The sequence below is a fragment of the Schistocerca americana genome, chromosome 3 (assembly GCF_021461395.2).
Source record: "Schistocerca americana isolate TAMUIC-IGC-003095 chromosome 3, iqSchAmer2.1, whole genome shotgun sequence".
In the NCBI taxonomy this organism is placed as follows: Eukaryota; Metazoa; Arthropoda; class Insecta; order Orthoptera; family Acrididae; genus Schistocerca; species Schistocerca americana.
In genome coordinates, this window is record NC_060121.1 from 928806216 (window position 1) to 928820574 (window position 14359).

The window sequence follows — 14359 nt, forward strand, 5'->3', positions numbered from 1 at the left end:
AGCTTCGAGGGTTGGGTAGTTTGGGGGAAAGGAGACCAGACAGCGAGGTCATCGATCTCATTGGATTAGGGAAGGACGGGGAAGAAAGTCGGCTGTGTCCTTTCAGAGGAACCATCCCTGCTTTAGCCTGGAGCGATTTAGGGAAATCACGGAAAACCTAAATCAGGATGGCCGGACGCGGGATTGAACCGTCGTCCTCTCGAATGCGTGTCCAGTGTCTAACCACTGCGCCACCTCCACAGCTTCGACTTTGAGATATAATGCACGCAGTAACTAGCTTGTATATTTCGACACTTTTCATGTACATTTTAAGGTTTTTAAGATGCATATAATCTGGAGTGAACTGTAAGGCTGTACGAAACATTACTCCCCATACAGAGAAGTTAAGCGCCAAGAGAATAACAGATAACACAAGAAATGTTTTTTTTATTATCCATGAAATACGTTTTTGTATTCTCTTACTTTCTATGGAGTAATCTGCAATTATACAAATATTCGAAAGTATTTCCTCATCATAAAGTTGTAGCTTATGTCACTGAATCAGGGAGATTCGGCTGTCTTTATGTGTATTGCGTGATTGTTCTTATCTCATGACAATTTATAAATTCTTGGAACGCAAAAAATGTAATAATTATTTCGTCAATGAACTAGAAAAATAATTAAAAACAAATTTTAATTTTACGGATGCTTTCTCACTGCTTGGGGCGCTATGTCGCACCTAGTGTCAGACGGTAACAATGTTCAGAGCAGTGAGTGTCGCCGGTCGCTGTCGCGACAGTAATGTGTGTGGTGTAGTTCCGTGAAAGTCAGTGTGAATCGGTATGGTAAGTCTTTGGTGGCAGTAGTAAAGTATGGCGGGTGATATGAAGGGTGCTCTAGGACTGCTTAGTGGTTACGGTTCTAGTGATAACAGTGATGAAGAGTCAGTTCCAGGCGTCAGAGTTTCAGTGAAGAGAGCAGTTCCAGCAGATTGGAATACAACAGAAGAAAAGAAAAGGAGTGCAGACATTGTAAAGTAATTTCTTTGTTTAAAGCAGGATCGTAACGATTTTGTAGGTTATGTTTTGTATATACACTGAAGCTTAGGCGGTTTATATCTCCAATTTCCAGGCGTACCGATTTTTTGCAGCAGTTGCTGTAGGAACTAAGCTGTAACGAATGAATGATGTAGTTTCATTTGTTTATCCAGGGATAGGGTTAATACAGAGAAATAGCAGAAGTCGTATAAATGTATACACTTATGTTTAATGAGGGTGCGACTGGTTGGTCGTGGACTTGATAAAGCTTTTGTGAGTTGACGTCACTTTTCCTGCTACAGCCATTTTCTGAAAACAGAACATGAAACCCACCATACTGAGACCAGTGTTTTGTGAAGCGCACTCCCTTTTCACGTCATACCCACGGTAAAGTGTTTTATTGTTTATAGGTAGTTGGAACAAATTGGCTTGATGTCAGTAACATGGGGTAAGAGTTACACATTGTTAATTGGGTCGCTCAATACTTGTCACTGCACCCATTTCTTACGATCGCAAATGACTTCGTGAGTACGTCGATTATGATCGTGTTACATTTTCACAACAGTCTTTCTGCTTGCCTAAAAACCTAAGTTTTGTTCTTGTTAATATTCGTAGACATTAGTGTAAAACATCTGTAACGTTGGGTCAAGGATTTACGGCTAAAACGTTAAAGAGGCGTACCGTGAAATATTTTTTTTAAATATGCAGAAAATGACTCGAATATGTAGGTATCTTAACTTTAATCAGACTGTAATGGAGAAAGAATATCGCAGTGTTGCAGATTGTCTAATAAAGTGAGTCTGCAAATATTGTTCTATGTAATCTATAATATTAGAAAGGCCAATTAAAATTGTTTTGAAGAAACTTGTGACGCTGAACGTTCTATATTCTTGACGTGCCCTATGTGACATACGCACATAGACAATTACAGATTACATTAGTCATATGCTGTGGAGTGTGGTCTCTGGGGTGTGGAAAAAAGTCAAGATGTACTTATAATTTAAGTGTAATGCAGTGAAAAGACTATAATTTTACAGGATCCAAAGAAAAGTCAATTATATGCCCATTCACAGCTGTTTGAAAGAAAGCATTATTTTTTATTTTAATTTTTTTAGTGACATGTATACATTTTAACCATATTCTGAGGCTGTGTTATTTTGAATTCAAAACTCTAAATAAAAAATCATTTTAGTTTGTTTTCTCAGCGTTAAAACCTGGTCGTAATAACTTGTCCCGAAATGTTTTCCTGCTGTAGTGACTATCACAGACTGGGAAGCAATTAAATTGCATTTTTCTTACGTTGTGTATGCTTGCTCCTTTGATATAATTCTAACAACTGTACTGGTTTTTTGTTCAAGGCAGCGATAACAACTCTTGTTAGAAACACAGTGAGTTTAGGAGCATGAGTTTACAAACATTTATTGTTCTTGTGTTAACTGTTGTGAAAGAATTAACTTTAGATTTGATGCTCTGTCTCATCAAAGTGCAATAGATTTTTGTTGTATACAAGTGCAAACACATTATCATCCGATAAGTCACAGTTGAAGCATCGAAACAATGTTAGGAACACACTGTTGGTGCTAGAGCTGAAAACTCGCCACATTGGGGCACGAGGACTGCGGGCAACATTAATATCCCAGGTGGCTTACATCCAGCTCAAATGACAGTAAACTTTGAAAACACGTTGGCTAAGCCTCTGCCTTCAGCAAGAGTGAAGATATCTACATGTCTACCAATGTAGGACCCTTGGTGGTTGTGTGAAGACATTTGCATCTACATGCATACTCTAAGCCACTGCATGGTGCATAGTGGTGAGTACCTTGTGTACACACACACACACACACACACACACACACACACACACACACACAGAATTTCATCCATCAGTTGTTTTGGGTGACTTGACATTCTTTTTCTTGTTCCTCTGCACTTCTCTCATCCACTGAGCAAACTGGATGCAGTTGGATGTCCTTGTTTGACTACATAATGTTACACATATGTAGACTAGTTGTTCAGCCACCTACAGTTGGAAAGTGGTAAGATAGATTTGTTTGTATGGCTGAGTGCTGGCTGGTGGGCAGAGGGTGCAGCATGGCTGACCTAGTGAAGTGACCGTTACTGCCCTGCCTGGTTACAAAAGTGGTCAGTTTGGGCAGATATGGGTAGATCCCAGTGCAGGGACGGTTTGGACGGCAATTCCTCAAATGGTTAGGGTGCAGGAGGTGAACCAGAAATGGCAGAATTTAAGATAGTCTTAAATAAGGCTGCTTGCAACTCTTAGAATTTCAGTAATAAAGCACAGTTAAGTAAATCTGAGTACACCTGTGATCTCCGAAAATTGAGGACCATCCAATGAGATAATATCTTCAATATCTTAAAAACTACAGAAGTTAATATTTTTACAATCTCTGAATGTTTTCACGTTGAACCTTAGAACGTACGATACCTCCACATTGGTTATTTCAGGTAACTGGAAGAACTGTACTGCAGCTTCCAGGAAAGAAAACTATATGTTTCTGTTTGAACACAAAAAATTGTGGCTTCACTGAAACATTCTCCACCAGGAAATTGTACAATTCTTGAAGGTAGCCTTAAGGCTTCTTGATAGAACTGCATACAACTTCTCAAGTTTTGTTCTTTCTGAAGAAGTTAGAACTTCTATGGCATTCTCAACAGCAGTTACGAAGAACTGATCTTCCTTCTTGTGTTCCAACATATCCTTGAGTTCATCTTCTGGATCAAGATACTTCTTCGGAACTTTGGAACAGTCCTCTCCCAGTGATTTAAACTAGATTTTGGTGGCAGGCGAGTTCTGGATTAATCTTTCTATTGCATGTCCTAAAGAAAGCTAGCCAGTTGTAATGTGTCTCAATATCTCCACCCATTAAAGATCTAGACATATATTTTCAGAATAACATCTTCTGTGTCTGTATCAAAGTAATCAGTTGCATGCCTCGTATTATGGGCAATGTGAGCTGAGCAATTTGACTTCAGTTTCCTGCAACATGCATCATAAAGCAGCATAAAAACAGAATTTTGCTTATCATAAATTATGTTAGTTCAAAATGGTTCAAATGGCTCTGAGCACTATGGGACTTCACATCTGAGGTCATCAGTCCCCTAGAACTTAGATCTACTTAAACCTATCTAACCTAAGGAAATCACACACATCCATGCCTGAAGCAGGATTCGAACCTGCGGCCGTAGCGGTCGCGCGGTTCCAGACTGAAGCCCCTAGAACAGCTCAGCCACTCCGGCCGGCAAATTATGTTAGTGTTGTCTGCAGTATAGGCATTGAAAATGGAATGATCATATGGCATTTATTGACAGGGATATCCCCCTCGGGGTTCAGCTGCCGTATTGAGTGTCTTTTTTGTTGACGCCATTTCGGCGACTTGTGTGTCAATGATGATGAAAATGATGGACACACAGCACCCAGACCCCTGCTGGGAATCTAACCTGGCTCCCCTTGCGTGGTAGGCGGTAACACTACTGCTGTGCTGCGGAGGTGAACAGTATAGGCATTAATCTTGTCTGAAGGCAGGCCATTTTCATAAACTACCTTAATGACACACTCATTAATTTGGCACTTTCATAAAAGTCCAGCAACTGTTCTGTACACCACTTGTAGCTGTGAATTATCTTACAGAGAGAGGAAACATTTTATGATTGCCTTTATTGCTGGCTATGTTGCAACTGAAAAGAAACCATTTTTAGCAAAAGTTCAGTCACAATAACTTTTGGAGGCTTTGAAATCATATATATTGCCCTAAATTTTCTTCCTTTGTTCTACCACGTGAAACACTGCTAGCAACACTGGAATCCCCAAAGATATGAGAAGTTTATTTGAACAATTGATGTTGGTGTAACTGTGGGTGTTTTACAGTGTGAAACACAATAGTTCTGCTGCAGTCACTTTGTCTTGCTATGTTTGAGAGGTCAGTTGATTAACAGATTTTAAAATATTAAGAGACACACACATTCGTTTTTACAGGTCAGCAGTTCAAAATAGAACACACAAAATTTCACTTAAAATACAAGATGTCTCTTACAGCATGGGAAAAGTGGCAACCCTTGACTCTATACACTGTTCCTAGCTTGCCTGTTGCCACGCAAGTTGCACCGATTGCTACCACAAAGTTTAAGAAACTCTTGAGAACATGTTTACAGGTTAGAGTCCTGTGCTAGGGAATAGTGGCCAGAATCCTTGTCACCTTTTTTGTACACACTTGATTAGATTTTTGCGACCATCATCCACAGCGTTTATTAATACACAATGAAACAGCCACAGAACAACTTACATTTCACCAAAAGATGGAATGAGCTGAGTCGGTGAGCGAGCAAGCTTGGTGATGGAAGAATGATACCAGATAGACTGTAAGTCATCCAAAAGCTATAATCAGCTCATCAATAAACAGTCCTTAAAGCAGTCAGAAGTCCAATCCTGTAGCAGGCAGCCAGTTTCCAATAGTGTGTCCACACAATGATCAATGCACTGTGGGGTTCCAGGCCTGTGCTTATAAAGACATTTTGGCCTAGGGTGGCATTGCTGAGGTGAGACACCTGGAGCGCCACCTGTCTTTAGTCAGTCGCTGCAACTTCTTTTCCTTAATAATGTTGATATTTTCCTTTGCAGTATTGGCATAGCTCTTTGTGTGAGTGTACGTGATTATTTGCTGGGGCAATGGGCTTAAAGGGAATAAAGTGTTTATTCAGTAGAAGCAAGCAGTAAGAATATTGTGTGAAGTAGGTAAGATCTTGAAGCAGCTTCTTAAATTATTTTAGGCATTCTTATTCTCTTTCCCAGTATTACTCCGTAATGGTTATCCTTTCTGACATATAAATCAGTTTATGCTGAACAGTGGCCAACAGCAGTAGTATAAGCAAAAGATAATTTTTATGAAGACTCTGCTGCCTTTTTGTTTAGGGTTCTGAGTGGAGTTATGTACTCTGATACAAACGTGTTTCATTCAACTAGGGAATACTCACTAACTCGAAAGAAATTAAAACAAATATACCTCATTATCTACTTGTTTTACAATTTAAGGATTGAAAGGTTCTGTTAGCTACTTGGCAAATACCAGTGTTAATTGTAAAGCTGATTGGAAAGCAGCAATGTGATCTAAAGTCGCTCTGTATTTAGTGATGAAAGTAATTATGTTCTTGCAGACATAGCTCATAAATAATAATTTAGAAGTAAGAGATAAACTGCAGCTATGCAGAATAACTAAGGAGGCACCAGCTCTTTTCAGAGTAACAGATTTCCTTCTCATTTACTTGATTAAATTTAGTTGGAATAAACATGAATAGCCATAAGTAGTATAGTGAAGTGTAGTGATGAAACAGTATACAGGTTAGGTTTCTATGATTTTCTTGTCTTTTGTTAATTTATACCTTGACCTGTTACACAGCCATGAAGATTCTTCCTCTTCATGAGATCAAAAAATTAACGAATGTGTATTTTAGACCACTAAAGAATCCATAATAAAGTTAGGTGAAAACCATCTGGCTAAATGAAAATTGAAATTATTCAGTTGCATACAGACAAATGTAATCTAAAATCTATTAATATAATGCTACTAATAACTTCAGATAATCAGGCAAGCAAGATTAAAGAGTTAACAATAGCAGTTGTTTGCCGTGTGTTTTATTTGCCAGTTACAATGTGGGCATAATGAGTACTCTGCTATAAAATAACACACAGAATAGGCCACTGAGTCTACAAAGTTTTGTTAGTTATGGGACCTTATGAGAACAGTTTTTTATGATGATATTCTTGGCTAAAATCCCCCCCCCCCCCATACTAGATGTAAATGCTGATTCGTATCTTCCATCATTATCCCCTCTGTCATCATTGTCTGAAGGTGTCTTCTGTAACTGATGCCATGGAATGGTGGTGGTATGAAAAGATCAGGGAAATGTAATTTACTGTTGTAGATAGTCATTGCCTGCAAAGGCAGAATGCTAGTAGTGTCACAGGTTTATGTGGAAATTGAAAAGCTCAGTGTATTCTCATAAATCCTTGACTTTGTATTGTCACAGTCCAACTTTCATTTGTGATAGAATAGGTACTGTAAAATTAATAGTTGTACTGAGACAAAACTTTGTTACAGATTGCCTCTTCCACCTGCTCTGCGTTCGCTCTACAATAAAGATGAACAAGAAAGAACAGATGATGATCCATTGCTTCATGAAGGACGAGTAAGATCCTTTCCACATGAAAGAGGAAACTGGGTGACATTTGTATATATACCATGTAATAAATAGTTTATATCACATGTAAATGAACTTGCTACATGTTACATAGTTTTCTGAAACTTCTAACGAAATACATGAACATTGCAGGTGATCCATCGCCTTCACTACATACTTTGCTGGAGGTATTTTGTAATCTGTTGGAGAGCATAGCTGTACTTAAACCTGTCAGTGACTTACACATAAGCCTCACCCAAACAGTTGTACTGCGGCATCACTGGATTGACCCCTTTGTGGACTCTGTTTCTGAGAAAGTAAAAGAGTTGCCAAGGTAAAATACACAAACTGTTCTGTGCAGATTCAACTTTTTACTGGGCTCTCAAATAAGTATTCAATGTTTCAAAATTGCAGGTTTCGTATAACATTTGATTCAGTGAATGTGTATTGTAATGAAGCAAAAACCAGAACATTTATTGGGCTGACAGTTTCTTCTGGGGCAGATGCTCTGATGAGTGCAATAAGAGTGTTAGATGAATGTCTTTCTGAATTCAAGTTACCTGCCTTCTATGAGGTAAGAATCATAATTATCTCTAAAAAAGAAAATATTGTACTTGATACAGAATTGAGGTTAAGTTAAGTGTGCACACAATTAGCATGTAGGTAAGGCATGCACAGATTGAAATTGTGTTCCAGACTAGCATCAATTGCCATTATTTCAGCAGTTGGTAGTTATCTGCTTCTTGCCTGTTCTGTTCTTAAAATGTGCTCGTAATAAGTGCCTATGTTTCTTTGTAACAGATTTGAAGTACATCATATGGTGGCACAAGTTTCATCAGTGAAATACTGTCGTAATTATAGATTCTGGTTAGTTTTGCTGGTTATGTAAGCAGTTAAGGTCCCATTTATGAGACATTTTGAGTACTGAAAATGTTTTGTAGCAGTGTTGCAAAAGCAGAATTTAATTTTCTCAGACAAGAACTGTCAATATTGCAGCAATTATTGAGATTTTTAAATTCTGTAAGAGAGTCCAAATAGCAGAATTAAGCTCATAAAGGAAATTGACAATGTTTTTGAAGATCTGATGGCCAGATGAGATCTGAACACTACTCCTGCAGAATACTAGTCCAGTGCCTTAACCCGTCCCCAGGGGGCTTGTGGTTCTATTGTGAGTTTGTACATGGCCTTGAGCTATTGTAGTCCATTCTTCCTTCCTGGGCTGCATTCCTTTTCCTGTCCTTCCTCCTCCCGTTGTGCCCCTCCCCCTCCCCCTCCTCCTCCTCTTCTCTCTGTGTTCTTACTCATGTCAATCTTGCTATCCACCTGGTTTCCATGCAGTTTTGTTCCCCTTACCTTTTCTCTGTCATCCTTCTGATTAGGCGTTTTTGGTCCCACTTTGGGGTTTGGCCTCCACTTCTAAATTTTCTCTCTGTAGTATGAGCCATTTGGGGAAGAACTCCATCCCTAGTGCCTACGGCACGGGTTCCTCTGCCCCCCTTCCTTCCCTACTATAGCACCCTCCGCCACACTGGTTCATCAGCACATGTACAGTGTGTAAACTTTTAGATGGCAGACCTCTCCCTAGTCCTGAATCGGTAGAAGTCGGTACACGTCGGGAGGCTTCGGTAGGCACGCAGTTTCGACTGCTGCCAACATTACGTAGCTGACTGTGTTGTACAAGGTAGCCATTGTCGTCTGCTTCGTTATTGTTTTGCGCTGTACTGTTCTGTGTGTTTTATTGTACAGTTGTGCTAAACTTTATCAAAATGAGTGAAGAGGCAGTTTCTGGCCCATCTCGGCAGTCGCCAACAACCTCAACCGGTAGGCCTAAGGTTAGAAGGAAACCAGCATTACGTAGCGATGCTCGCAAAATTATATTACCACATCAGATATAAGTGAGGAAGACTCAGACACACAAACGGAAGACAGTGACAGTGAAAGCGATTGATCATATGGCGTGAAATGCTTTTACAAAAGATTACAGCTTGAATAAATAACAATGTAAATAGTATTTCTGTTCTATTTTAATCAAACAAAGAAACGGAACATAGTGACAGTGAAAGCGGTGGCTTTAAATGGTTTTACAAAAGTATGACATCTCGAATAAATATGAAAAACAATCTGCCATTCTGTTTCAGACTGTTTCCTTTCCTTGCGATAAGCGTACTTCATTGCTGCAGTTTAAGATATTTATTAAACAGTAGCTGTATGCCCGTGCTTCGCAATGGAAGAAATCTCGGAAAGTTGTTGAACGATCGATCGATCGATTTAAAATTTAGGCACAACGTTTTTTAGGAATACGCCTGTGGTTTTATATACTTTTTTAACACGTTTGCGAAACGTGTTGCGAATAGTGTTAGTAGTGAAGAAATAATAGAACAAAACGGCATGCCTGACGCGGCGCTTTTTCACGCATCTCGATGTTTACCACGTCATATCTCCTGAATTATATGTCGTAAAGAAACAAAAATGTGCCGGCCCATTTACTGATATATGTGGATACTGTATGCGAAATATGTTGCGATTAGAGTTAATAGTAACGAAATAATAAATTAAAACGTCATGCCTACTGCGGCAGATTCTCAGTATGTACTGAGAAAATGTAGTAAGCGACAACCTTTTTTCCTTTCATTGCAGTCGGATGAATGGTTTGTGAGCACATAGTAGACAAACATACATACATTCATTTTTATATACACTCCTGGAAATGGAAAAAAGAACACATTGACACCGGTGTGTCAGACCCACCATACTTGCTCCGGACACTGCGAGAGGGCTGTACAAGCAATGATCACACGCACGGCACAGCGGACACACCAGGAACCGCGGTGTTGGCCGTCGAATGGCGCTAGCTGCGCAGCATTTGTGCACCGCCGCCGTCAGTGTCAGCCAGTTTGCTGTGGCATACGGAGCTCCATCGCAGTCTTTAACACTGGTAGCATGCTGCGACAGCGTGGACGTGAACCGTATGTGCAGTTGACGGACTTTGAGCGAGGGCGTATAGTGGGCATGCGGGAGCCCGGGTGGCCGTACCGCCGAATTGCTCAACACGTGGGGCGTGAGGTCTCCACAGTACATCGATGTTGTCGCCAGTGGTCGGCGGAAGGTGCACGTGCCCGTCGACCTGGGACCGGACCGCAGCGACGCACGGATGCACGCCAAGAGCGTAGGATCCTACGCAGTGCCGTAGGGGACCGCACCGCCACTTCCCAGCAAATTAGGGACACTGTTGCTCTTGGGGTATCGGCGAGGACCATTCGCAACCGTCTCCATGAAGCTGGGCTACGGTCCCGCACAACGTTAGGCCGTCTTCCGCTCACGCCCCAACATCGTGCAGCCCGCCTCCAGTGGTGTCGCGACAGGCGTGAATGGAGGGACGAATGGAGACGTGTCGTCTTCAGCGATGAGAGTCGCTTCTGCCTTGATGCCAATGATGGTCGTATGCGTGTTTGGCGCCGTGCAGGTGAGCGCCACAATCAGGACTGCATACGACCGAGGCACACAGGGCCAACACCCGGCATCATGGTGTGGGGAGCGATCTCCTACACTGGCCGTACACCACTGGTGATCGTCGAGGGGACACTGAATAGTGCACGGTACATCCAAACCGTCATCGAACCCATCGTTCTACCATTCCTAGACCAGCAAGGGAACTTGCTGTTCCAACAGGACAATGCACGTCCGCATGTATCCCGTGCCACCCAACGTGCTCTAGAAGGTGTAAGTCAACTACCCTGGCCAGCAAGATCTCCGGATCTGTCCCCCATTGAGCATGTTTGGGACTGGATGAAGCGTCGTCTCACGCGGTCTGCACGTCCAGCACGAACGCTGGTCCAACTGAGGCACCAGGTGGAAATGGCATGGCAAGCCGTTCCACAGGACTACATCCAGCATCTCTACGATCGTCTCCATGGGAGAATAGCAGCCTGCATTGCTGCGAAAGGTGGATATACACTGTACTAGTGCCGACATTGTGCATGCTCTGTTGCCTGTGTCTATGTGCCTGTGGTTCTGTCAGTGTGATCATGTGATGTATCTGACCCCAGGAATGTGTCAATAAAGTTTCCCCTTCCTGGGACAATGAATTCACGGTGTTCTTATTTCAATTTCCAGGAGTGTATATAGATTTTAATGTTTCGTTTATGAACAACAGTTAAAGCGAGTTTTACTTCCAAGCCTTTCGTCTGCTTTCGTGTAAGCATGACGCGCAATTTGTAGTGCCAGCACTGCAACTGGTAGGTGTGCCTTGTCCCCCCCCCCCCCCTCCCCCACAACGGCTCCTCTCCCCTCGCCGGCCAATGCTTGCTTCCTCCTCTCCCCGCACTCCCCTCATAACTCTGCCATCTTACAGTTAACACATTGTAGCCAGTCAGTGTGATGGGGCTGTTATGTACCCGTCTGGGTAAGTCATATGACAACACAGGGATCACATTTCTGATACTTAAGCTGTTGCCGCCTCATACTTTCGTAGGAGTGGTTGCTTCTTATTCCAGAGCATCAGAACTCCTGGCAGCAGCAGCTGTGCCAGGTGGCCCTTGCTGTGACTGGGTGGTGCCCAAGGGGAGAGCCCCTGATCAGATTGGGTGGTATCAGGGCGAATACTTTGCACATGAAGTGTATCAAACTCCAAAAATCAGGCCATTCTCCTACGGCCATCTCTTCATGTGGTAATGAATCACTGAAAGATGCTTCTTATGACCCTGCGGCCTTCCCTTCCCTGGCTGCGTCCTGGAAGGAGGGCCAGGCTCACCAGTGTGGGCTGAAACACTTTCCCCACTACCTCGTCTGTACTAGAATGACAGGGACACATTCATTGCCACAAAGCCATTATTTATTGTGGAAAATATCAAAGACAAGTTTGGCGAAGTGGAGTCTCTCACTAAGAAGTGGATGGTTCTCCTGTTGATGAGAACTTCCCGTCCAATCTGCAGCTCTTCGTGCTTGTGATTATCTTGGCGACGTCCCGGTGAATATGATCCAGGTACTCAGTTTTCATAGGTAACTCATCCTTCAAACTGATGAACTCTGGAACGAAGGGGTGTTCCTTCTGTTCAGCATGTGCAGAAAGGGCATAAGGATAACCCCAAGGACACTGGCGTCTTTATTGTTGTTTTTCAAGGGAGATACCCTCCCAGAGAAGGTCAAGGTTGTGTGTGATTAGTGCAATGTGAAGCCATACGTCCCGCCACCCAGAGGTTTTTTCGGTTCGTGCATTTCAGGCACATATCTACCCAATAAACAGCAGACTGTCTGTCTGGCGATTGTGGACAGCCACCATCAGGTGGATTTACTGGCTGGGGCCCACTGCACTTCTCTCCGCCATGAATTCAATCCCTCCTCCTTGTCCTCTTCCCTGCATTCTCTCCCGACCATCTCCCTTGGTTGGTTCTTCGGCCATGGGTTTGGTTGGATCTCTTCCAGGGTCTGAAAGCCTCCATTGCTCAGATGGTGTTCTGTTGTTTGTTCCAAACATTCTTACAGAAGTTTCAGGATGGCATTGTTTTTTACACTGATGGCTCTAAATCCACTGATCATGAGGGTTATGCCTTCACGTCTTCTGTTGGCATGGAACACCTTCTCTTGTCTGCCACATGTGAAGTGTTTTCATTCAATGTTCCTCCCTCACACAAATTTTGTTACGTATGGACTCGATGAATGGCCTTCAGGCTATCGCTTGGTGTTTTTTCTGGCATCTCTTGGTCTCTACCATCCACGACCTTCTCACTGTTCTTGGTGGTGCTCCTTGTTTGATCAACTTCCTTTGGGTCCCTTGCCACATTGGTATTCCAGGTGATGAATTTGATGATCATTTGGGAGGGAGGAAGGGGGGGGGGGCAGTAGCCACCTACCCTCTGTTTGCCATAACCCCTTCAGAGGTGGATTTGCGGCTTTACGTCAAATCCTCTATTGCTCAATCTGGGCTGAATCTTGTGAGGCTGCCCTTCTCTCCCTCTTCCACCCCCAACCCTGTGTAGTAAACTTTACGCCATCAAGGAGACTCTTCTCATGTAGCATTCTTCCCTCTGCCTCTCCCATTGAGAGTCCACCATCCTCTACCATCTTGATATTTGCCATACTGGGTTGACACTTGGGTTTTTACTATGCAATGAGCCACCCCTCCCTTTTTCTAGTTACGTGTTTCCGATCATGGTGATCCATATTTTGCTGGATTGCCCTTCCTTTTGGCCCTTTGTACTAAATATACCATCCAACCTTCCTTGTTTCGGGTGTTAGCAGATGGCCCTGCATGGTTATGTCTGCCCTCGGTTTTCTTCGTGAAAGTGGTTCATATTCACAGGTATAAGTTCTTGAATTTTGCTATGGAAATTGAGTCTCCCCTGTTAGTGTAGGTGTTGTTTATGAAGGCCTTGACCTTGCTCCATACCAGCCAGGCTCTCCTAACCTTTTCTCTACATTTTGTCTGGCCTGTAGAGCTGTTTTTTGTCCCCTTTCCTATTGTCTTCTTCCCTGGTGTCGTCCTCGTTATATTGTGTTAGTGGTATGGTAATGTGTTCATTTTGGGACGGATTGGTGGGGTGCTGGTGCCCCACCATGTGTAGTGGTTCTTGGACACCCCTGCTCTCATTGTTTCCACCTACCCCCTCCCGCTGCTTCCTTTTCGTGTTGCTCTGAAATCCTGTTTTTGTGGTTTATTTTTGCGTGTTATCCCTTCCCGTTGATTGGATTGTGCTGTTTGGTCTCTCTCGCTCTCTCTCTCACACACACACACACACACACACACACACACACACACACACACACACACACACAGTGTGAAACTGGAACTTCTCTGCAGTTCGTGATGATGGAAAACATGTAAAATGAGATTTGGAAACTAATTACAAAATTTAATTTCCTGCTGAGTATCAGAAAGCACATAATCACTACAGCATCAGACATCTGCCCGCCCTGAGAAAGCGGTTCAGTAAAGGTGGACTTTTTCACACATGTGCAGATTGCTGAAATACAGCTATGTCTTTATTTGAAAGGCTTATCCCTGAAAATGTGTATGTCTGAAAAGTTAAGTGCCTACATGGAGATAAACACCTAGAAACAGCAACCAAATTGCCTGCTTTCGAATGCCGCAATGATATCCAGGATCATATTACAAATCTGGGATGCTTTCATGATATTTCAGGTTGCCAGTCCCT

The 14359-nt window shown here is 42.6% G+C and overlaps 1 protein-coding gene across 3 annotated transcripts in view; it reads left to right on the forward strand.

The window, feature by feature from the left end:
• The first annotated feature begins 850 nt into the window (after positions 1–850).
• LOC124606623 (U6 snRNA phosphodiesterase) overlaps positions 851–14359 on the forward strand; it is a 44549-nt gene continuing 31040 nt past the window's right edge. Inside the window, exons 1-4 of one of the 3 annotated variants that reach the window (XM_047138615.1) lie at positions 851–1015; positions 7130–7272; positions 7362–7542; positions 7623–7782. In XM_047138615.1, the coding sequence (XP_046994571.1) occupies positions 852–1015; positions 7130–7272; positions 7362–7542; positions 7623–7782 (648 nt within the window). In that variant the 5' untranslated portion in view covers position 851. Of the gene's footprint in view, positions 1016–1204; positions 1404–1664; positions 1811–7129; positions 7273–7361; positions 7543–7622; positions 7783–14359 lie in introns of those variants that run through there. The other 2 variants (XM_047138618.1, XM_047138617.1) reach the window with 2 other exon arrangements.